We start from the raw sequence: 24,381 nt of genomic DNA, 5'->3' as shown, positions 1-24,381 counted from the left end.
AATACCATTGACATGAGATGACCATGACAGGTCCGAAGAAAAGACAATACCAAGATCCTTGAATTTATCAACCCGACACAATGCAAAACCATTGATGTTGTAAAAGAAGTGTGTCGGATTTAACTTCCTAGTAACACTCATGACCATGCATTTGCTTGGGCTAAATGTCATGCCCCGCCGTTTACTCCAAGCGTACAATTTATCAAGGTCGGTCTGAAGTAGCAGACAGTCGGTTACAGACTCTATCTCCCTACACATTTTGGAATCATCAGCAAAAAGATCCATGGCAGTACCGTCACTAACGACCTCAGCAATATCATTTACGTACAATAAGAATAAAAGAGGGCCTAAAATTGACCCTTGCGGCACACCAGACAGTACATCTAAAAGTGATGACTCCGAGCCATTAATCACAACTCTCTGCTTCCTATTTGTAAGATACGACGTTAACCAACTCAGAAGACGTCCACAGATTCCAAAGGAACGAATCTTATGTAATAAGAGGCAATGGGGAACGGAATCGAAAGCTTTAGCAAAATCCAAATATATAACATCAGTTTGACCCCCACTATCTAAGACCTGGCCCAGTCTATGCTGGAACTGAACAAGCTGAGTGGCCGTTGACCGCCTGTTACAGAAGCCATGCTGGCCTTTATAGACTGACGGACTTAAGACTGGATAGATACTGTTATAAATGCAACGTTCCATTACTTTAGAAACCACAGATAGGAGAGACACGGGTCTATAATTTGAAATCAAATGCTTGTCTCCCTTCTTGTACACTGGCACAACGTTAGCGATTTTCCAATCGTTTGGTAAAACACCTGTCTGCATTGAAACGTTGAATAAAAATGCGAGTGAAGAACACAGTGTAGAGGCACACTCCCTCAGAACACGATTAGAGACCCTGTCAGGCCCACAGGCCTTAGTCTTGTCCAGCCTGTTTAATACCGATTTCACCTCAACTGCTGTAAAGTTAACAGAATCAAGGTTATAATTATCATACATGGTAACATCAGGTTTTCTCAAGTCGTTGTGATGAGAAAAATTGGAATAAAAATAACCATTGAAGGCTTTTGCCTTGCGCAGAGGAGTCACAAAAGACTCATTGCCCAGCTTCGCTGTCTCTGGTATAGAGTTTGATTTGGTTTTTGCGTGATAGAAGTTCCAAAAACGTTTTGGGTTTCTACGCACTTCTGATCCAAGATTGTTTACATTCGCTTTGTATTTGTCACGGGTCAAATTTCTGAGTTCATTGCGCAGGCGCCGGTATTTCCTCCAACAAGAGTCACTGTTCCTGTTTTTTGCGCAGCGGCGGGCAGCATTCACTTTTGTTGACATGCGTCTCACTTCGCGGTCAATCCATGGCGGATAGCTTTTGTCACGAATAGTTTTCCGCGGAATAAAGCGGTCTAATCCAGTGTTATACACACCTAGCCACTCTGACCACAAATTGTCAATGCCGTCCTGGCCATTTTGCAAACAGAAATCAGAGTTGGGACCAAGCTCGTCACAAAGGAATGACCTTAGACCTGTGTAGTCCGCACGCGTAAAGTCATAAACAACGCGCGAAATTCCAACACGACGGGGCATTCTAGTACGGAAATTCGACACTACGGGAAAATGATCAGAATCGTACATTCCTGGCCATGTTTCCGTGTCACTGAATCGCTCTGGTTGATTTGTCAGGATTAAGTCGAGTATGTTTCCATGCTTATGAGTAGGGTTGAGGACGAGCTGTGTTAACGAGAAATCGTTCACGATATTACAAAACTCCCCAGACACATGAGAGCCATTGACACTAGACACAGTGTCCCAATTGATGCTCGGAATGTTTAGGTCGCCTGAGAGACAAATATTGCTGAATTCTCCTTCACAACTTTTGAGAACGTCCCTGAGGTCCCCCAGGAACGCCATCTGCTCATCGACATTATCCGGTGGATTATAGCACACAATAAGAGCAAAAGGCTCGTCAGAATCTGGTCAGTATGGACCGCACATCTAACTTACGACTTCCATACTTTGGTGAGGCTGTGTATGGACACCCAAGGGACCGTGTTCAGGTTCTCAAACTGATGTTGCGTTTCAAACTTCAGCCTTTGAACAAAAACGGTTGGGGATTATACTGATTCCTCCTGTATCAAACCATTTTCGTTCAACTGCAATGCCACTCTACCGTGAATACGAACCATTCATGTTGGACCACCACAGTGACATGAAAAGTTTAGAAATATGAGAAATCTGAAGTTTTTGTGGTCTGTCGAGAAGAAATTTAAAAAAATCAACGAAATCCAGTTCTTGGTGTATGTGCCTTCCAACGAAATCCAGTTCTTGGTGTGTGTGCCTTCCAACGAAATCCAGTTCTTGGTGTGTGTACCTTCCAACGAAATCCAGTTCTTGGTGTGTGTGCCTTCCAACGAAATCCAGTTCTTGGTGTGTGTACCTTCCAACGAAATCCAGTTCTTGGTGTGTGTGCCTTCCAACGAAATCCAGTTCTTGGTGTGTGTGCCTTCCAACGAAATCCAGTTCTTGGTGTGTGTGTGCCTTCCAACGAACTCCATTATTGGTGTGTGTACCTTCCAACGAAATCCAGTTCTTGGTGTGTGTGCCTTCCAACGAAATCCAGTTCTTGGTGTGTGTACCTTCCAACGAAATCCAGTTCTTGGTGTGTGTGCCTTCCAACGAAATCCAGTTCTTGGTGTGTGTGTGCCTTCCAACGAACTCCATTATTGGTGTGTGTACCTTCCAACGAAATCCAGTTCTTGGTGTGTGTGCCTTCCAACGAAATCCAGTTCTTGGTGTGTGTGCCTTTCTTCTCCCTCATATGCCTTTGTGATGTTTTAACAACACTCATTTTTCAGGCCCACGCGATTCTCCTTCGGTCGTTACTCCCACCGGTAACTGCCTGCCATTTATTTTTACCATCTGAATGCTTGTATATTAATTGATAGACTAATCCGAAATGAAGAAAATAGATACAGTGGAACTCCCCTTTGTGGACACCTCTGTATTAAAGACACACTCTCTCTTATGGAAACTAGTTGGTCGCTGATTGGGTGTTCCCTTTCAGTTTAACCACTCTAAACAGGACACCTCTCTATCAAGGACAGTACTTGTCAGTCTCGTCGGTGTCCCTTATAGAGAGGTTCTACTGTTTATGCTGAGCAGAATGGTTCTCTCTGGGCTGTTTTAAGAAAAGTTTTAGTTCAAAATTTTTTTGGATCAGTCTATCAGACATGCATTTCACCAGCACATGAGTGGCATCAATTCCCTTGCTTTTAGGTCAACTAAAATGCATTTTTGAAACACGAAAATGTTCTGTGTGGTATAGGAAGTGTTCTCTTCTGATACAAACGGCTTCTTTGAATTTGTTGATACTGCATAGAGCCCTTGAAGTAACCACTTAAGGGTTGAAAGGTTGTCAGGACACCTGTAATATTGGACTGGGTTGCCGATCGGACACCCTTTCGGTGCAGGCGACTTGCATAGCACCTCGTGGCTCTTGTCCCACCTGGTAGGGATGACGAGTATAGTACGTCACGACCTGGTATAATTTCAATAAGCCTCTCTAACCCTTAAAGCGCTGAATTAACAAAATCATATTACCCCTGAGCGCCGAATTAACCGAGCATTTTTGAAAATGATTAATTAGAACGTTATTTTTGTTACAAACACCATGGAATGTACTGATGATTTTATACAAATGGTAATTCCCGTCGATTTTTGTGACATTTCCCGCCAAAATTTACTAATTAGGGGTTAATTAGTGCAAATACCCATAATCAACAAAAATATGGCCAGAACATACCTCCATCAGCTTTTTATACCTCCCTTGGTATTTTAATATGAAGTCTGGGTCTAAATACATCGTTTCCATCCGATTCCTGGTCGAAGCATCCGTCTAATTAGTCGTAGCAGCGCTAATTACTCCTGATGACGTCATTCCCGCGAAAATGGGGCTTCAAGTTTTTGATAAAATACTCAAAAGCTTGTATAGAAACTTGAAATTTGTTCGATGCCATTTTGTGCTAAGCATCACTGTCGAAGTACCAAAGAGCGTACATGCACACTCACTGCCATCTCTTAGCAGACAGGTGGAACTAAATGTCTGCTGTCGACGATCGTCGCCTCTGGCGCTTTCCCCCTTATGTCGACGATCGTCGCCTCTGGCGCTTTAAGGGCTAAACATGCTACATGCACTGGGGAAACATTAGTTTGATCCAAGTCCAACAGATGGCAGCACGTTTGAATATCATTTGAGTTCTTGGATAGGGGTCATCACTGTGCAGTATTTCAATCCTCTGCCACCAGGGGTTGATGCAGGTCACATGGCTTCTGCAGCAATATGTTAAATTATCATCATCTTGTTGCAATGCTATGGAGGGTTCCCAAATTATCATCAACTGATTGAGAATTACCGAGTGTTGCTATTTAACCTTTGATGTGGGGCATGGGGTGTCCAACTTTATGTTTGACTGAGGGTGCAGTGGGTACCAGGAAGGTTTGACGTGAGCCAGTTGGGCCTCCGAACATGACTCGGACTGGCGACAAATGTATGGAGGCAGGGACCAAAAGAATCTGTTAGATCATACATACCCCGAACCTGCATTTACCCCATGCTTGTCCTTCACTTAAATATCATAGGGTGTCGCATTTTAAGACATTCACTGGCCTTAGACTGTGACTGCACTGTCTGGATTTTTTGCTTGCTGCAGAGTTCACTAGCTTGGCTTAGTCCTATTTCTTGTAATCTCTGGTCTAAAGGGGTGTGCCTGTTTTCCAACCTCCGTTATCAGATCAAGAGATAGTGACCAGAAATACGCATGGGGCACGATCTAGCTATCACAAGCCTACACATGTAGTACACAGACAAAAGTTTCTGTCATAGTATCTATTAACCAGATTATAACCATCATAGATTCTACCATGTGCCCATCAATGATTCTACCACGTGCCCATCAATGATTCTACCACGTGCCCATCAATGATTCTACCACAGGCCCATCAATGATTCTACCACGTGCCCATCAATGATTCTACCACGTGCCCATCAATGATTCTACCACGTGCCCATCAATGATTCTACCACGTGCCCATCAATGATTCTACCACAGGCCCATCAATGATTCTACCACGTGCCCATCAATGATTCTACCACGTGCCCATCAATGATTCTACCACGTGCCCATCAATGATTCTACCACGTGCCCATCAATGATTCTACCACAGGCCCATCAATGATTCTACCACAGGCCCATCAATGATTCTACCACGTGCCCATCAATGATTCTACCACGTGCCCATCAATGATTCTACCACGTGCCCATCAATGATTCTACCACAGGCCCATCAATGATTCTACCACAGGCCCATCAATGATTCTACCACGTGCCCATCAATGATTCTACCACGTGCCCATCAATGATTCTATGACAGGAACTTTTGCCTGTGAAGTAGAGACCGTGGTGTCCCAGCTTTAGGGTCACATTAGAAGCTAGAGAAGAAAGAAAGACAAGTGGAGCATTGGATGGTGTGATAAGGTCTTAGTTTTTGGTCACAGTTGACGTAAGCGAGATATAGAGTGGAGCCTTCCTTAGTGGACACCTCTCTATGAAGGACACTAGTTTTGGTCCCAAATTGGTTGTTTCCATTCAATTTAACCTCCCTTATCAGAACACCTCTCTATTAAGGACAGCACTTGTCAGTCCTGAGTGTGTCCTTAATAGAGAGGTTCTACAGCAGGTCCTTTCCACCAGCATTAATTTGGTCCGCTGTTTTGGACAACTTGCAAAGTTTGCTGGTTGGGAGATTGACCAATTTCTTCCACCCAGCGCAGTGAGCTGCTGCAGATCCCTGTGCGTGAGATATCCAAGCGATGATCCTGATGGGAAGGTTCTATTGATGACGTTTTGACATTTCAAACTTAGCTGCACCGACAGTGGCAGTTAAAATTGAAAGGCTTTGTTAGTTTGTTGTATGTTTCACCAGCATGGCAGGCTGCATGCGTATAGATGCTTGAATGGCATGCGCTGCAAGCTCTTATAATGCTATGCCAAAGAGCGGCACCTCGTAAAAATCAAAATGTTCACGTATGCTAAAAACTGCTTGTATAAAAAAACCTGCATTCTGCTCGGGTCCCCCTAGGGAACACTGTGAGCGGAATCACCTTATAAACATTGCCAGGGTGGCCTACCTACACACTTTGGGTGTTAGACTACAATGTGAACTTTATGGACCATTGTGCACCAAATCTTATCATTGTACACTACATTGTTTCCCCTAATAAAGATAGTTTCAACTTTACTTGTAAATCATTTCAGTATTTTCAAGGATTTTGCGTCTTTGCGTCCAGTGATCTCCACAAGGCCATCTGTCAGGGTGGCCCACCCTACCTTGAAAGCCCCACCCTACATTGGTAGCTTACCACCCTACCGTGCCCTAGGCTTTTTAAAGGGCTTCTACATGGCCAGCCACCTTACTTTGCTAGAGCCACCCTACCTTGCTCTAGATTTTGTGAAGGGTTTCCATAGGGCCACCCTACCTTGTGTTGGACACGGGCACAACTTCTTGATTATCAAGGGTGCTAATCCCGGTGCTTGCCCCCATCCAGTTGGGCCCCAAACCATGCAGTTCCAGTGTTCTCCACAAGGCCATTTGTCAGGGCGGCCCAACCTACCTTGGTAGCTTACCACCTTAACCTTGGTAGAGCCAACCTACCTTGCTCTAGATTTCGTAAAGGGTTTCTATAGGGCCCCCATACCTTAAATTGCTGGCCACCCTACCTTGTGTTGCCCACTGGCAAACTTTTTGAACATTAAGAGTACAACGCTTCTTTGAGAAAAGTGTGTGGGGAACCCTACCTTCTGTCTAACCTAGCTGGTGTGAATCTTGGACCCAATTTCGACGAGAAAGTTGTGCATTTAATTCATCGTTAAACTGCCGTCTTTTCAGGACTGAAACGCCAGCCACGAAGAAACCTAGTAACACGGACAAAACATCGCCGACCGGATTGAATGCGACATTTTCCGGAATACCCCAGGTGAGTCATATCATAAAGTTAGACGCAAAGATGGTTTTGTAGGTGTTGGCTTCCCTTGGTGATGTTCATAATGTCCCTTGATAGAGTTATAAGTATAAGGGTCTGATTCTTGTACAGATAGGAAGTCTTCCTGTTTATGTTTTCACAGACTTTGTTATAAGAAAAATGCAGAGCTAAACACCTGTGTCAACAGTAATCCAGTGACTGTGACAGCCTGGCTCACTGCCGTTCTCGCTATTGCAAAAAATAAGCTCGACGACAATTCTATGTTTGGATTTATTCCAAATACAGTGGAACCTCGCATAACGGACACTTCTGTTGGCAGGACACACTCTACTAAGGACAGTGATACTGGTCCTAAATGGGTGATTTCTACACCTCTGTAATCTGGACATCTCCTCATGAAGGACAGCTTCAGATCTTGATGGGAAAAACAAGAATTCCTATGTATCTTCATTCTTCATCTTGATGGCTCTTCAAGGGCAATTTTACCCCAGGGCCAATATTACCCCAGGGTCGATTTCACCCCAGGGCCAAATTCACCCTGGGGTCAATTTTACCCCAGGGTCAATATCGCCGCAGGGCACCATTTCCTTTACTGACCTTCTCGTCCTTGGTTTTATAGTTTGTATGATGTCAGATGTCAAAAAGGTAACTGAAATTAGGCCAAACAAAATAGTTCTCTTGTTTCTGGTCAGCTGCACATCACTTTAATTCAGCCACACATATTTTCTCATATTTGAAGACCTTTTTGTTCTGATAGCTAGATTGGGCGATATTTTTGCCCTCATTTTCTTTCCATGTTTTCATCAAATAAAAAAACTACTTCTCTTTAAAAGTATTTTCTGCACATTTTGATAAAACTTTAAAGCTCTTTTATGGAAAACCTTGATATAAGAGAGACCGTTTAAAAGGACTTTATGAGGGCCAAGTCGCTTTGTTGAAAATAGGGTGGCATCCCTTGCAGTAGATAAGAGCCAACTCACTGTATTTCGTTTTAAGTGTTCGGACCTTAAAAAGAGACTATTTTTTGCCAAACTTCATGCTGTACCAACCCCCTTCAATGACGTGAAGCACTTAACACCTGGTGAGCAGATTCCCTGTGTTCTGTGAAGCAAACACCTTAATTATAGACAGACAGAGTTTCAGCGGTGTCTCCGTATTTCGTAAAGTTTCCAATGTAACGCTGGTATTTTTGCGGTGTTAGTAAAATCACACTGTGTTGATGCACACCCCTAAGGGAGCGTCCATTAAGTACGTACGCACGAAAATGCCAATTTTGAGACCCCCCTCCCCCCTGTATGCACCTTGTACGCATTGCCTAATACCCCCCTCCCCCCTGTACGAGCGTACGCCTAGAGAACCTTGAATTCCCTAGCAGACGAACAGACATAGTACCTCATTTTGCTACATTGTGGCGCCACAATCGGATTGGCGTCGTATTGGCAAGTCGACTGCGTAATTTTTCTCCGACGGCGACACGCATTACCGGGAAATTAAACGGCGCTGGAAATTGCTAAAACATTGTAGTCGGGTAACATCCGAACCCAGAAGCGTATGAGTTCACACATCTTGTGAAGAACAAGTATGATTATCCACATAAGAATAAGAAAGAGGAGAAGATTATTATGATAATTTTTTTTTTTTTTTTGTTCAAAAAATGGTTCTTGGGTTGCGTACGTACGCAAGACCATTAACCCCCCCCCCCCCGTACGCATAGTGTACGGATTTCATAGACCCCCCTCCCCCTCCCCCCTCAGTGCCTACGTACTTAATGGATGCTCCGTAACAGACTTGACAAAAATGAGGAAAATATTGTCCCATAACTTTGTCGCAAGAAAATTTGTCCCATAACTTGAAATGATTTATTCGAAACAGATGAAGATTCAACGTCATGCAAGTTTGGATCAACCGAAGGTACTTTGTTTTGACTGGTGCCCTGTCCTGTAGCCTGGTTCCTTCAACAAAAGCTTGTCGCTTTCTGCAAAGTCTGCATTACTGAGCAGTGTTCTCCGCCCCGTTACCAAGAGGGGAGGGGCTCTCCTCTTTTGAATATGTTCGCTATCCCCCCCCCTCTTTCCCCTTCTGGACTACTCCCTGTTAAAATACTGATTTTGTGAAAGTTTTCAACTTTGAGCAAACCTCTTCAATCTCGCTCTTTAATTTCCAACCAATCTTATCAATGAAAAATCAGTATTTTCCGCCAGAAATCTGTATATTCCACTGGAAAATTAGTATTTTCAACCAAAAATCAGTATTTTCCACAAAAAAATCTGCATTTTCAAGTGAAAAAACTGTATTTTACACCAAAAAATCAGTATTTTCCACCAAATAATCAGTAATTTCCACCAAATAATCAGTAATTTCCACTGAAAAAACAGTATTTTCCACAAAATTTTCAGTATTTTCTACCAAAAAATCTGTATTTTCCACCAAAATATATTAGTATTTTCCACCAACTCCCCCCCCCCCCCCACAGAAAATTCTGTTGAGAATACATCAGGCGCCAGGTTATTTCAGATGGGGCCACTGTCTGTGTCAATCATCCGGGTTGCACATTTTGATTGTGGCGCCATCTATCATTTTAATATCCAATCATCAACGATAATAATCTATCTGTATTTGCATTTAATAGCCATTTGAGGCGCGAGGTTTCATCTAGAAGTCTATTATACTCTGCCATGTATCGGCAGGTTCTACTCTCATTTCTATACAGGGTGTAACATTGATTGGTATTTCAATGTGAAAAACTTGTAATATCAGTTCTAACACATATCATCTTTCAGTTTTCCCAGTAAATTGACAACTGGTTTGGTAATGAGGTAGTCACTAAGGGGCCGTCCATAAAGTATGTACGCATCAAATGGGGGTTTTGAGACCCCCCTGTATGCAAACTTTTTGGACAGAATGTAAAAGGCAGATGTACAGGTTTACACATTTTCCCCCAAATTCCTCGACCCCTCTCCCTCCTTCAGTGTGTAAAAACTAAATGGATGGCCCCTAATCGAATCCACTCGCAAGGCTCAAAAGATGCGCTTGACTATTTCGAAATTTATTGGTACAAAAGCGGTGCACTTTTACAAAAAAAATTGATGAAACATGATTTGTTGTGACTATGAGATCACCAAAATAAGTACTTCTCAACCAGGTTTTAAATTTGAGGTAACTGTCACATAAAAACCCTTAATTTAATAACAGAACAGTGGTGAATTAATGAGCTTGATCACTTCATTTGAGCCTTGCAGTTTGCAGATCAAAACATTGAAAAAAATGGCAATGATTTTAAGAAAGTACTGTCACATCATATTACTACCACATCATATTCTTCCTCTCATTAGGTCATTTCATACAAGCCTAAGCCAAGTCAGATAAAATCCACCAAACCTCGGGCAGACCGCACCGCCTCTGACTCCAGTGAGAACGCACTCCTCCTTCCATCGACCCCAACATCCCCACCGACCGCTACAAGCTCCCCTCTCCCAAAGGGCAACTCATCGCGCAAATCGCCATCAGCATCACCACACGTCGGTCCATCACCCAAATTCAGCTTCCCGCGACAGGTTCCTTCCTCCCCTAAATCAGCTGTCCCAAGGCCCGGTACGAAAATCCCACCGCTAGTTGCGTCCCGTTCGCGGCATGGATCTGCGTCATCGCAACACAGCCACCAATCGGAGACCTCAGATCTCGACCTGCAGTCGACGAGTATGAATAACAGTTTCGAGCAAGAAGCACGTTCCGGGCAGCAGCGTACGATGTCATCCAGTTCCTCGGGCTTGGGTGGTATCTCTAACGACTTGGACTCCTTGACGGAAGCCCTGATATCATTCGGTGCGGGTACCGACACAAATCAGAATATGAAATCGACAAACCCATTCCATGAGGGACTCGGGGAGCAAACGACTCGGCAAAAACGTGCGGAGGAATCGTCGGATGAGGCTTACGAATCTTCCAAGAATCCATTCCTGAACAACGACAACTCACACACGTCGTTAGCCAATACTAAAATTGCCAAATTTCCTGGCCAAAATGAGAAGCAGATGTCAAAGATACCGTCTGGACCGGGTTCAAAGATTCCCTCCGTCAGGACCCGTTCCTCGTCCCCTTCTGCTTCTCCGACTAGGAGAGGAACGAAGATTCCGGCCGCTGGGCAGAAGACGGGGCTCCGCACACCTCCGAGTGCCGCATCACCTCACACCTCCTCCCAGGTACCGCAACCTCACCCCCTGACATACAGTCCACAAACGCGCCAAAAATCCAAACTCCCTGCAGTCACAGGGGTCAAAGGTCCTAGTGCTATTCCTCAGCTGGGTCAGAGGTCGAAGAGCTTTTGTCAGACGGCTAGCGGCTGCCTGAAGGTCGAGCCAGTGGTTATCGTAAGTCATTTGAATATGTCTTGTTATGTTTGAACTAACAGAGCATCTTGTTTCAAGTTGTCTCAAGCGATCAGCATTTTCTCTTGAATACAGATAGTACTCTTTCGACCCCCTTCTTGAAACTCGCCTGGCGTTTATTCCAAATCCTGTTTTAGAATTATGCATGATTACTTCGCGTCCAACTCGCTTTGGTCCTGACCAGTAACTCTAGAGGTGGAGCTCTGTTATTGGGAAGAAAATGGCCACTTATGAGGTCGGCCTCTGATGGTTCCGAAACCACGCCAGTCGTGACCAAGTCGAAATCAACAGAAGCTGACCCCATAACCCGGCAAAGTTCTGCAACTTCACTGGAAAAGGCGCTCATCGAGGAAGAGACGAATTAAAAAATTCAGCAGTGAATCATTTTCTCATGACATTTGCACTCTCAGTGTGTTTATATTGGATTTCAAAAACTTGATGTTAAGTTTCACTGCTAATTCAATGATGAACAGTTCACTTAGCCAGAAGCCGGTACTCCGTATGAAATGTTCCTATGCATAAAAAAAGACCACCCTGAAAAGATTTGAGATACCTGTGGTAAAATGAAGCTAACGGATCTGAATACCAGAGCTTTTTATTCTAAATTGGCAAAATCCTATTGAAACTCAAGCAAAAAGCACTTTTGATGCAAAAACCATTAGAGTAACGACTAATAGCATTAACTCATAGTGTCATCTGTGCATCTGAACTCTTCTTGATGTTAGCTATACTGAAAGAGTACTGTCGTGGATTTCAGTCGGTGCTGATGACGTTTGATGGACCACCCTTTCGATAATTGCATGTTCAAGTAATCATTCTAACAGTTCCCAGTTCTCAAGTTCATTTCAGTCAAAACCACAGTTATAGAGATGGCATACTGTAATCCCTGGGTAATGTTCGCCAAGCCAAATATTCACAAATTTCCTTGTAGATAAAATTCACGTTTGGTGCTGAAATTTAATGGTCAGTGCATAGAGTTGAAATTTTCGCGAGTTGAATGTTTGCATTTGCCTCCCAAATCGTGTAAATTTTGAAAATCAGACAGTCGCAAACATAACCTAGTCTACAGACTCATTCATACCTTGTCCAGAAAAGCTAACATTTGTGAGAATTGTTATGACCGATCTCGATGGCCTAGTGGTTAAGGCGCCCGCCTCGTGAACGGAAGGTCGAAGGTTCGAGGCCCGCTGGTAACCTCTTTCCGATGCGGCCGGTTGGTTAGCCGCCAGCTGGTTAAATATAGGGTACAAACTGCCTTCTCGCCAGGCGCCTGGCATTAGAGATAGGAGTTTGGAAGTGAAGAGTGTCTCATAAGCCAAAAAGCTGGCTGGCCCTCATTAGGGGTGACACTATAATAAACAAACTTTACTTTTTTACTTTTGTTATCACTATTCCTTGGAAACTTTACAGGAAACTGATAAATTGGCGTTGTGAAATGAACTTGAAGGACAAAATGCATCACTTCCAGTTATAATTAACAGATTAGCATGATGCGTTATTTACAGCATGACTTGAAATACAGTGGAACCTCCCTTAGCGGACACCTCTCTATTAAGGACAACCTCTCTATAAAGGACACTAATTTTGGTCCAAAATTGATTTTTTTTCCCCATTCAATATGACCTCTCAAATCAGGACAGCCACCTATTAAGGACAGTATGGTGCTTATCAGTCCCGAGGGTGTCCTTAATAGAGAGGTTCTACTGTAGTTGCATTTTAGTCAAAGAACAGTTTCAGTCTTTAAAATGACTCATGATTAAGTATCTCATGATTTGTCATATTTGTGATTATGGCTGACACGTTGCCCAGAGTGTCTTGGATTTATCCCGACACCCTACTCATGGTTAATTCTTTATTCCTTCCGTTTCGTTCAACCAAAATTATTCAAGGTTTTATTCGTCAGCTCAGTCGTACCCATTTTCTTTGTCACAGCCTTCCCGAAGTTCTGAGTTCAGATGAGTCTCCTCTCTTTTGGGAAGTCTAAATTTCCCAAAAGAGAAAGAGAAAAGTGCTTTTGGTCTCAGCCCGCCTATGGGCCGACTTCAGGACCTCTGCCCCTGCAGCTTCACAGTCCTGCTTGTCTTCCCCATGCTTTCTGAGCCACTGAATTTGAATTCTCCCAACATTCATCACCCCTAAATAGAAAAATCCCAAAGTGGCAAATTTGGAAATGGTAGACTGGATGTTTGCATATCTTGCCAATGGTAGACTAGAGGCATGCATACCTTGCCAATGGTAGACCCGGTGTGTGCATATCTTGCCAATGGTAGACTAGAGGTATGCATACCCTGCCAATGGTAGACCCGGTGTATGCATATCTGGCAAATGGTAGACCGGATGTACGCATATCTTGCAAATGGTAGACCGGATGTATGCATATCTGGCAAATGGTAGACCATATGTATGCATACTTTGCCAATGGTAGACCGGATGTATGCATATCTGGCAAATGGTAGACCGGATGTATGCATATCTGGCAAATGGTAGACCGGATGTACGCATATCTTGCAAATGGTAGACCGGATGTATGCATATCTGGCAAATGGTAGACCGGATGTATGCATACTTTGCCAATGGTAGACTGGATGTATGCATATCTGGCAAATGGTAGACCGGATGTATGCATATCTGGCAAATGGTAGACCGGATGTATGCATATCTGGCAAATGGTAGACCGGATGTATGCATATCTTGGAAACGGTAGACCGGATGTATGCATATCTTGCAAACGGTAGACCATATGTATGCATACTTGGCCAATGGTAGACCGGATGTACGCCGAAGACGAGTTGCAAGCCTGATGTGCGCTAGATGGGTTCATTTGGGTTTCATCTCTTACGATCGTGCTGGTGATTCAAATTCCTGAATCCTTGGTGGCTGGTGAAATTGAGTGGCAAAAGCAACTAAAATGGATGCCTTTGGCCCTTTCAACATATTTTGGTAGAACATTCTAGCAAATCCGTGTGGCCCGTAACCAGTATATTGATTTCATTCGCTACCATATTTCATTTCTTCCCCAACCGTTGCATCATGATATTATTTTCAGGAGCCGGATGAAAGAGTTGAAGTCGATAGTGACATTGAAACAAATATCGATGATGATGATTCAGAAACTAAAGTAATTGCATTCGAGTGTAAAATACTTTGTTATCGCTATTTGAGGTTTTCCGGTTTTGAAAAATGTTGTTTGACCTACATTTCTTTATTGCTTGGCACTCACCCTGGTTTTCAAAATCCTCGTCGCCAAAAGAGACGCCGTTATTTGAAATGACGAAAAAACATTTATGTAGCAAGAGTGTCTGCTATGGAATCATCAGGATATTCATTATAGATTAAGTGATGGAGAATTCCCATCGTATTAAATTTCTATCATATTATTGAGAATTTCCATCATATTATTGAGAATTTCCATCATATTATTGAGAAATTCCATCATATTATTGAGAATTTCCATCATATCATTGAGAATTTCCATCATATTATTGAGAATTTCCATCATATTATTGAGAATTTCAATCATATTATTGAGAATTTCCATCATATTATTGAGAATTTCCATCATATTATTGAGAATTTCCATCATATTATTGAGAATTTCCATCATATTATTGAGAATTTCCATCATATTATTGAGAATTTCAATCATATTATTGAGAATTTCCAACATATTATTGAGAATTTCCATCATATCATTGAGAATTTCCATCATATTATTGAGAATTTCAATCATATCATTGAGAATTTCCATCATATTATTGAGAATTTCCATCATATTATTGAGAATTTCCATCATATCATTGAGAAATTCCATCATATTATTGAGAATTTCCATCATATTATTGAGAATTTCCATCATAGGTGTATATTTTCCCAAAAATACATTCTTCCATAAACCATAATTTATCACCAAGGAAAACTAGGGTCAGTGCATGTTTGCTGTGCAGATGTGGTTCAGGTTTACAAGTTGGTCACCCCTCACAGTCAATGGAACAGTCCTGTTTCCAAGACAACTCCTCAACGTTAGGACAGTCCATTCAGACTTTGGGGGTGTACTTTGGGTTTGTTGTGTATTTATTTCTTCTGCTTGAGAAATTAACATAAATTGTACAATTGTAAATTCTGGAAATGGCATGGAAAATATTTAAGTTGTTTCATTGTACAGAAATCTTGGCTTCTACAAATTTATTGAAGATTTCATGCATCAACTGTGGCAATGGTCTACATTTGTTATTCCAAGACCATCTATGGCAGGAAAGTATGTCATCAAGAATTGATAAAGACCATGATGTCATTTTCAGAAAAAAACCTCTTAATAATAAGAATTTTGTTATTAAAGTAAGTTGATACAATTTGGTGTTGGTGCAGATTTCAATATTCTTTTTTTATATTCATTAAATAATTTGCATAAATTTCTGTTTAATTTCAGCTTCTTTTTGAATGATATACAGTAGAACCTCTCTTAGCGGACACCTCTCTATTGAGGACACCCTCTCTGTTAAGGACACTAGTTTTGGTCCCACATTGGTTGTTTCCATTCAATTTGACCTCTCTAATCAGGACACCTCTCTATCAAGGACAGCACTGGTGAGTCCCAAGGGTGTCCTTAACAGAGAGGTTCTACTGTATTTCGCAGTGTTTACTCTCATTCTGAATGCTTTGCCTGGATTGGAAATACATTTCAGTTGCGTAAGTCCTGCAATATTCATTAGATTCCAAACGTAATTTTGATTGTTTCTGTATTTCAGGAGACGTCGTTCGCCGGGAATAAGGCTGTGACACGGAAGGTACAGTCAACCAGCAATATGAAAACACAGAGCTTACCTGGTGGGAAAAGTGCCAAAAAACCGATAAATGCTCGCGCTTATTCTGAGAAAGGCTCAGATCTCTCGCCATGGCACGTCACAAATACCTCGGACAAGAAAATTGAGCGTAAAATTACACTGACAACTGAGTTATGAGTCTATTTCAACAGAGATACGAATCAATCTTTGTTTGTAGGACGTGTGTGAGTCTGATTATAAACGTGAGGGAATAAATGGATGCCGTTTCCCCATCTTTGAGGCCGTTGCTGAGGAGATTCTTGGTTGCTATGTGTTGCTATGGAAACCGTGTTTGTTGCTACGTGTCGCCATGCAAACCATGTTATCATCATGGATATTGTTGCTAGGCATCTGGAGAACTATATTGGGAACAAAAATATTGCTATTAGACCGTTGTTATATTGTTTGGGCCTTTCCAGTTATCTTGGATCCAAGTCAACAAGATCCATCGTAGCACTGTCATCTGTGTACGACACTGTTCATACATGTGATGCACATGGATTTCTGTTACGACTCAAAATGAAACTGACATTGTTTCAGCTGCTGTCGCCATGGTTACATTCCCTACTTGCCAATAATTTTGCCATGTAAATAATAAAACACCAGCGTATTGTGAGATTTACAGACAACTTGCTCTGCCCCCTGGTGACTCAGTTTGAAATCAATATTTAAAGGAGGAGAGGGATTTTTGTTTTTGTAAAAGGACACTACGCATAAACAGGAAATGCACTCAAAATGTTAAAAGATGAGCCTGTTTCTTTTTGTGATCCATGATCCCTTTAATTGATAGAGTGCTAGCCCGTCATTATCATCCAACTCCTCCTTTAAACCCTCCATGATCGATGATTACGTAATAAACCGGGGTCAAGGTCACTATAAACCAGATTTTCTCCACTCCTAGTCTACCAGAATAGAACTACTTTGGTTTCGTCACCATGGTATGCCAATCTCGAAAATGGGGAATTTGCAGCCAAAAGTTTCTCGACATAATATGGTCCATTAATATATTAAAGAGTATTAAAACTGTAGCTGTGATTACAAAGCTTGCGCCCCGACTTAAAACAGTCTTTGGTAAAATATTGTTTGTTTATCGGGGGGGGGGGGGGGGGTTACTGACCCCCATCTGTGGGTTACTGACCCCCCCACTGGAATCAAGGGTATAGAAACTCAAGATATAGGTATATACGAGTCCTGTCAAGTATATGTATTCGGTCCGATATTTAAATCCTGCCTATTATTATTCTGTCTTGATCCGCCCAAAAATGTCCATTTTAATCTCTACAGGGTGTTCCAGAATAAAGGATTTGTTGTATCGGTTCCATTGTGAAAGTGTTTGGCATGGAAGACCTCGGAGTGTCGTGTTTGTCAAAATTTATGCGCCATTAGACCCCCGACATGAACTTGTATAACTTATTAATTACATTTTTACCTAGAATCAGTTCTAAAGCACCTTGTGGGTCATAGGACATGAAAAATAACCTCAAAAAGTTGTTTTTTTTGTCAAAAACTATACAATCTCTAAATACAAACATGGACCACATCTTTACCCACACCCACAAGTTGTTCTGATTTATCTCAGGTATCAAAAGACATATTGAGTTGATCATTCAATGGAAAACTCCCGATGAGCTGGTTCTTCTTGCATATTCTTGGTCATGTAGTTTCGTAAATTTCGTCAAGTTGGAAAATTCATCGCGTAAAATTTACCCACAGTTCCTGAAGCAGAAACAACAGATAGCCATTACAAGTGGGTGAGCTGTAATCGGTTTTGTTTACATTCATATCCCTACTACCGTATCTCGATTACATTTATTCCTTTATTTTGGAACACCCCATGTAGTTGATTCATCCATCCAGCGATCAGATTTTGATTCTTGTGATAACGAGAATGTTTCTTGTCACTTTTTAGTGAAATTCAGCATATCATTTTTAAATAATTTGTCATCGTTGTTGCTTATTAGCCAAGTCGAACATATCAATTTTATTGCCCAGTTATTGTAAAAGCCTACAGAATGGTCTTTTATCACCATATTCTCGTTGTGTTGTGAGAATAACTTTGTGGCTTCCAAGACCAGTAATTTCTTCAGTAATTGTAGTAGAGGTTGGCTGCTTTGATCTTTTACTGGACTGATGGCCCCTGTTGCCTAGTTTAGGTGATGTCACAGAAATTGTCCAAAATTATAAACCTGGCACTTAAAATTGCCATTTAGGCCTGTCTATAACATAAAATACACATGTTTAACAGTGTAGGTGAGTGCCGAAATGGAGGGGGGGGGCAATAATTACTAAATTTTCGTTTTTGACCATCAGTAATTTTCTGGGGGTTGATTGGTTAAACCTGCCCCTGAACACTTTAAATGACATCACGAAGCAAGCTAGTCACATAATTATGCCAAAAAAAGATGGATTTTTTTGGCCAGACTAAGATTTGGGGCAAACGCAATGGAATCACAGTCAAATAAGCCCAAATTAAGAAATGCACGGTCCATCTGAGATGATATGATTGGGTGGCCTGCATTTATTGATATCTCCAGACGCAATCTTTTCTGAAATTTTCAGTCCTTGAAGGGTTAATTTTAGGCTGTCGTGATGTGTGTGGTGTTTCTGTTGAGCAATTCATGACAGTTTGTTCTCTGAAGGAATAATAGAGGGGGGTTGATCTGTAATCTAAAAAATGAAAAGTGACGTTCATGGTAATGTTCAACGCAGACAAACGATTTTCATCACGCGACATGCGATATTTATTGCATGTGACAGACATCGCTTGTCTGCAGGGGTCATTGTTGGTGCCTGCGACAAAAATCACACCTCCGCACCATTGCGATAAATCTCAAACCCGCAGATTGCTTTGATGGGCGATTTTTCAAGAGGATAAAAATTGCTTTTCTGCATTGCGCTTAAAGATAGGCCTATTAGTGTCTTTTTTGTTATAAAATAATATTATGGTCCTTTTAGATAACATAAGGTTTACTTGAAAGAATGCAGTAAATTTTTAACGAGGTTCGGTGTAGAATGGTATTGTGTAAATAAACAGTTTAATTATGGAAGTGAAATTAGTGGAGGGTTTGTAAATAGTGTAAATGAATCAAATCGCCATATCTTGTTGAGACCTCACTTTTGAGAAACGCTGTAGGTTCGATGTGATGTCCGAGTGTCTATACTCAGCTTGGTTCCCTTGGCCAACAGTAGGTGTCACCACTCTACTCACTCTAAACTTGCTGAAAACCAGATGAGTGCTGCGACCTGGTATTGGGCAATGGAACTAGACTGGTACCGCTGTAACCAGTGTATATCTGGTCATTTTTTTGGGCCGGTTTAATAGGGCTGCTGACAGTTTCAAATAACGGTAAATTTTGTCACCAAATTGGAAATTTGTAACTAGTCGTTTTAAACAAATAAATTTTTTGGCTGAGATTGCAAATTTTCCTTGAGCTTGTCACAATATGTGCAGTGGTTTCAAAAATGTTGTTTTTTGATAGAAATTATGTCTAGTTATTGTCATTAATTGGTGTTCTGAGCGCATTTGCAATGTTATTGCCTGAGGTTGGTTCAGTTTTTGCCATTGGACTTGTGACTCGGAGAACTGTAAAATAACGCCCTTATATGGGTAAGTTCTACTGGACTCCCAGTGGAAGGTGGCCACCTCGTGAGGAAAGATAATACCCCCTTAGCGGACACCTCTCTATTAAGGACACTAGTTTTGGTCCCAAAGTGGCAGTTTCCATTCAATTTGACCTCTCTAATCAGGACACCTCTATTGAAGACAGCACTTGGCAGTTTCAAGGGTGTCCTTATTAGAGAGGTTCTACTGTACACCAGTACCCGACACTGAATGACAATAAAAGATTGAATCTGTAACTTTTGGATTTTTCAATTTGGTGATGATATTTCTGTTGGCTAAATGACCTGAAAGTGACATGGCTGACAGTATCAATATGTTGCAAAATGTATGAATTCATTTATTCCCTGTAATATATACATGTGTTCATTCTCATTTCATGTAATTGAGTGATTTGTTGTCGAAAGCATATGTCGTGCGTACATAGCGCGGGAAAATCCCGCGCGAATCCCGCAGTGAATTCACCTCTGTCCAGATGAGCATCTCTTGCGTTTTTATGACTGAATTCGCCAGGTTATGACCCCGCCTCTCTTGATTTTGATGTTACGACTGACGTTATGTCGAAAACATCAAAATCTGACACTATAAGTTGTAAGTTGGCAAATTCGTTTCCTCGCAACAGAGTAGCTTTGGTGTAGTGGCTCTGACTCTCGACTAGTGGTCAAGAGGTCCTGGGTTCAACCCCACTGTTTGCGTGAGACTGTAGGCAGGTCACTTTGTCTCATCTGCTTCTGCACCCAGGTGTATAAATGGGTACCGGTCAGGAAGTCTCAGATTGCAGCGCTGGTTAATAGCAGCTCATCTGAGGTCTACTGAAAGGTTTCAGGACAGACGAGGGTTAAAGTGTAAGGTCTGATGATAACCCATAGCCTAATTGATATCAGACTAGTGTAAACACAAACATTTAACTTTTAACTTTTAACTTTTGATTTTAGAGATCCATCATTGGAGGCTCTCATCTAGAAAGAGGCGAATTGTGAAAAAAGTCGAATTCAGACTTGTAACTGTGTACTTTATTTTGTAAATATCACCTTAAGATATTATAGCAGGAAAAGATTTATTTCGGCGTTACTTCATTTTAATGTTGTTAACGAATTTCAGAAATTTTATCTGAAAATTCAAATGTGGAAGTTTGATTTCAATATTCCTGGGAAGGGGAAAAGTGCCTTTGATCATTGAAGTTGAGGTTTTGTCCGGCATTTTTAAATGCGATTTTATGATACGGTTTTTAAAAAGGGAATCTTCTTTTCTGAGAAACCGGAGAGAAAATATTAACCTGCTCCTGCAGTTCGGTTTGGAGTCTTTGTGATATAACCGCAAGATTTCCAAAACCAGCATTCGTTTCCAAATTTTCAAACCCAAAGATCATGTCCAGAAGACGTTATAATTTCAGAAAATGTCAGAAAAATCAGTTTGTAAATCAGTGTCCCTTTTTGTGGTTAATGAAACGATCGTTCCTAACCTTAAAAATCGGGAAGTGTGCCTTTTGCAAATATACACAAAGTTTGTCTTTCCTGAGAGTACAGTAGAACCTCTCCATTAAAGACACCCTCGGGACTGACAAGTGCTGTCCGTAATAGAGAGGTGTCCTGATTAGAGAGGTCAAATTGAATGGAAACACCCAATTTGGGACCAAAATTAGTGTCCTTAACAGAGAGGTTGTCCTTAATGGAGAGGTGTCCTGATTAGAGAGGTCAAATTGAATGGGAAGTATCAATTTGGGACCAAAATTAGTGTCCTTAATAGAGAGGCTGTCCTTGATAGAGAGGTGTCCGCTAAGGGAGGTTCCACTCTATGTGTGTGAGCTGAAATATGTACAATACAAGACTTATGCCCAAAAAAATTATCAGAATTAAGGATTTCTTTCGGCAGGCTCATCCCCTCACACCTCCCAGACCCCCCCCGTGTCCATAATTTCATGTTTTCTGAAATTTAAGAGACTTTTTCTGGACATGATTTTGATGGGTTGTATTTATAAATATCTTGCATAATCTGTCCCAGTTGATACCATCCTTTTCTATAACTTTCGTCAATATCGTCCAAAATCATGCCCGTGCCGACATTTTAAACACTTTAAAGAGTTTTTATACAACGGATCGCGTCCAAACTATAGAGTATTTCACGAACAGTAGAACCTCTTATAGCGGACACCTCTCTATTAAGGACACTCTCTATTGAGGACACTAGTTTTGGTCCCAAATTGGGTGTTTCCATTCAAATTGACCTCTGTAATCAGGACATCTCTCTATTAAGGACAGTTTTTGTCAGTCTTGAGGGTGTCCGTAATAGAGGGGTTCTACTGTGATGCATTTACCTCAAATTGTAATACACGTCTGCCTGCTTGTTCGTCTGAAAAATGGCAGGAAAAACTGCAGTGAAATTCGTCATGAAATTATGCACAATAATATAATCTTTCAGTCTGCTATACAAATGCAATAAATGATGAACCCTATACCTTCTATCTCCCTAAGATTTTAATTTGCTTGAAAGTTCAAGCTTTTAATTTCAGTCTTGTCAGATTAGAAAGTGTTTTCGATATCGGATTTTCCTGGCCAAACCTACCTTGTCCACCCTATTTTGTCAAGTGGGGATAGTCCGTTTACTACAATGGGTGTTCCATGCTGAAGGTGAAGGGGTTGAGGCTAGTTACATCCGACCAGGGCATTGAACTACCTTTTATTCAGGAATGAAATCTGGAATTCAGGAAAGAAAAACGAGCAAATATTTTGAAAAAATATATGTTGTCAAAACATTTTGACGTGACCATTCTTTGGAATTGAAGAACTCTTTCTAATGGTACCATTTTTAACGTGATACGATTCTTGGTACAAAAGTTCTTTGTTTAAAACCTTAATCGGAGGCAGTTCAAAGAGCTGGTCCAGTCTTATCAGGTGAATGTCATGTATTAAACTACATGTCGACTGTTCATAGATTGTGTATACATATCATTAAAACAAAACGAATATCAAATGACTCGTTGGTGTTATTGATTTTGAAGTGTTTAGTGTTTTGATAATCAGAATTTGAAAGTTTGACTCCCAGTCGGGTCACAGGCCTGTGAAAAGAAGAGCTCAGTAAAATAGCCAACACCACATTTCATCGCAAATCAGCGTAGTGCCTGTGTTGGGGTTGGAACCTGTCATCTTGAACCACGGATAGGAAGGCTAGCATGTTAATCCTAACGCCAAATGACTGGACGTTAGGCGCAAGGGCGCAAAAGTCACCTGCTGATCACCAAATTCCCGTGGGTCTTATTTCATGAAGGTTGTCCCGATCCTCGGGCAACCTTGACCTATGCTGGAGACGACAGTGCCATACTGGACTCTGTTCATTGGGCCTCTCCGGGTTAGGTATATGTGCTGGACCTTGGCTCATTGCGGCCTAGCCTGGTATATATCATTTGGCCTCTGGGTTAGGTATATGTGCTGGACCTTGGCTCATTGCGGCCTAGCCTGGTACATATCATTTGGCCTCTCCGGGTTAGGTATATGTGCTGGACCTTGGCTCATTGCGGCCTAGCCTGGTACATATCATTTGGCCTCTCCGGGTTAGGTATATGTGCTGGACCTTGGCTCATTGCGGCCTAGCCTGGTATATATCATTTGGCCTCTCCGGGTTAGGTATATGTGCTGGACCTTGGCTCATTGCGGCCTAGCCTGGTACATATCATTTGGCCTCTCCGGGTTAGGTATATGTGCTGGACCTTGGCTCATTGCGGCCTAGCCTGGTATATATCATTTGGCCTCTCCGGGTTAGGTATATGTGCTGGACCTTGGCTCATTGCGGCCTAGCCTGGTACATATCATTTGGCCTCTCCGGGTTAGGTATATGTGCTGGACCTTGGCTCATTGCGGCCTAGCCTGGTATATATCATTTGGCCTCTCCGGGTTAGGTATATGTGCTGGACCTTGGCTCATTACGGCCTAGCCTGGTATATATCATTTGGCCTCTCCGGGTTGGGTATATGTGCTGGACCTTGGCTAATTGCGGCCTAGCTTAGCCAACAACATCAGATAAGTAAAGCCTTCAGTAGGATTCGAACCTGTGATCTTGCCAGAACCACTGAGTGTAAGGCAATCGCATTAACCATTACGCCAATAGTCCTGACGTTAGTCCAATAGTTCCCTTGATGAATACCACATCTGCATAAATGATACTTTCTTGAGATGTCTGCCTAGGAACGCACCGTCAGTAGCCCCCGGCCCTGGCCCACCCCCCACTAAGTAAAGTGAGTTGCCCAAGGTCACAAGTGATGTGGCGCAGGTTACAAGTTGTACAGTGCCATAAGATATCGTTGAACGGGTCTTTGATAATCGTTGTGCTGTGCATGTGGCAAAGACCGCGAATCATTAAAATTGCATAAAAAGAAAAAGGAAAACGTAAAAAGAAAAAATGTCAAAAAGGCCTCGACGAGATTCGAACTCGTGATCTCCTGTTTACTAGACAGGCGCTTTAACCAACTAAGCCACGAGGCCATCTGACAGATTGGGCAATTTAATAGACATAAGTAGA

The 24,381-nt window shown here is 41.9% G+C and overlaps 1 protein-coding gene and 1 non-coding gene across 11 annotated transcripts in view; one reads left to right on the top strand and one right to left on the bottom strand.

The window, feature by feature from the left end:
- The window catches only part of LOC135500649 (band 4.1-like protein 5), a 64,576-nt gene extending 41,737 nt beyond the window's left edge, over positions 1-22,839 (top strand). For 2 of the 10 annotated variants that reach the window (XM_064792224.1, XM_064792221.1), the window contains 5 exons: positions 2,862-2,897; positions 6,952-7,039; positions 8,918-8,956; positions 10,378-11,412; positions 16,176-22,839. In XM_064792224.1, the coding sequence (XP_064648294.1) occupies positions 2,862-2,897; positions 6,952-7,039; positions 8,918-8,956; positions 10,378-11,412; positions 16,176-16,388 (1,411 nt within the window). In that variant the 3' untranslated portion in view covers positions 16,389-22,839. Of the gene's footprint in view, positions 1-2,861; positions 2,898-6,951; positions 7,040-7,664; positions 7,691-8,917; positions 8,957-10,377; positions 11,413-16,175 lie in introns of those variants that run through there. The other 8 variants (XM_064792225.1, XM_064792222.1, XM_064792223.1 and 5 more) reach the window with 7 other exon arrangements.
- A 1,431-nt stretch (positions 22,840-24,270) lies between these two features.
- Trnat-agu (transfer RNA threonine (anticodon AGU)) lies at positions 24,271-24,344 on the bottom strand. The gene has a single exon. It is a non-coding gene; the product is annotated as a tRNA-Thr (tRNA).
- Positions 24,345-24,381: the final 37 nt, after the last annotated feature.

The sequence above is a fragment of the Lineus longissimus genome, chromosome 16, assembly GCF_910592395.1.
Source record: "Lineus longissimus chromosome 16, tnLinLong1.2, whole genome shotgun sequence".
In the NCBI taxonomy this organism is placed as follows: domain Eukaryota; kingdom Metazoa; phylum Nemertea; class Pilidiophora; order Heteronemertea; family Lineidae; genus Lineus; species Lineus longissimus.
The sequence above is the reverse complement of the archived record's forward strand: the minus strand, read 5'-3'. Positions and strand labels throughout refer to the sequence as shown.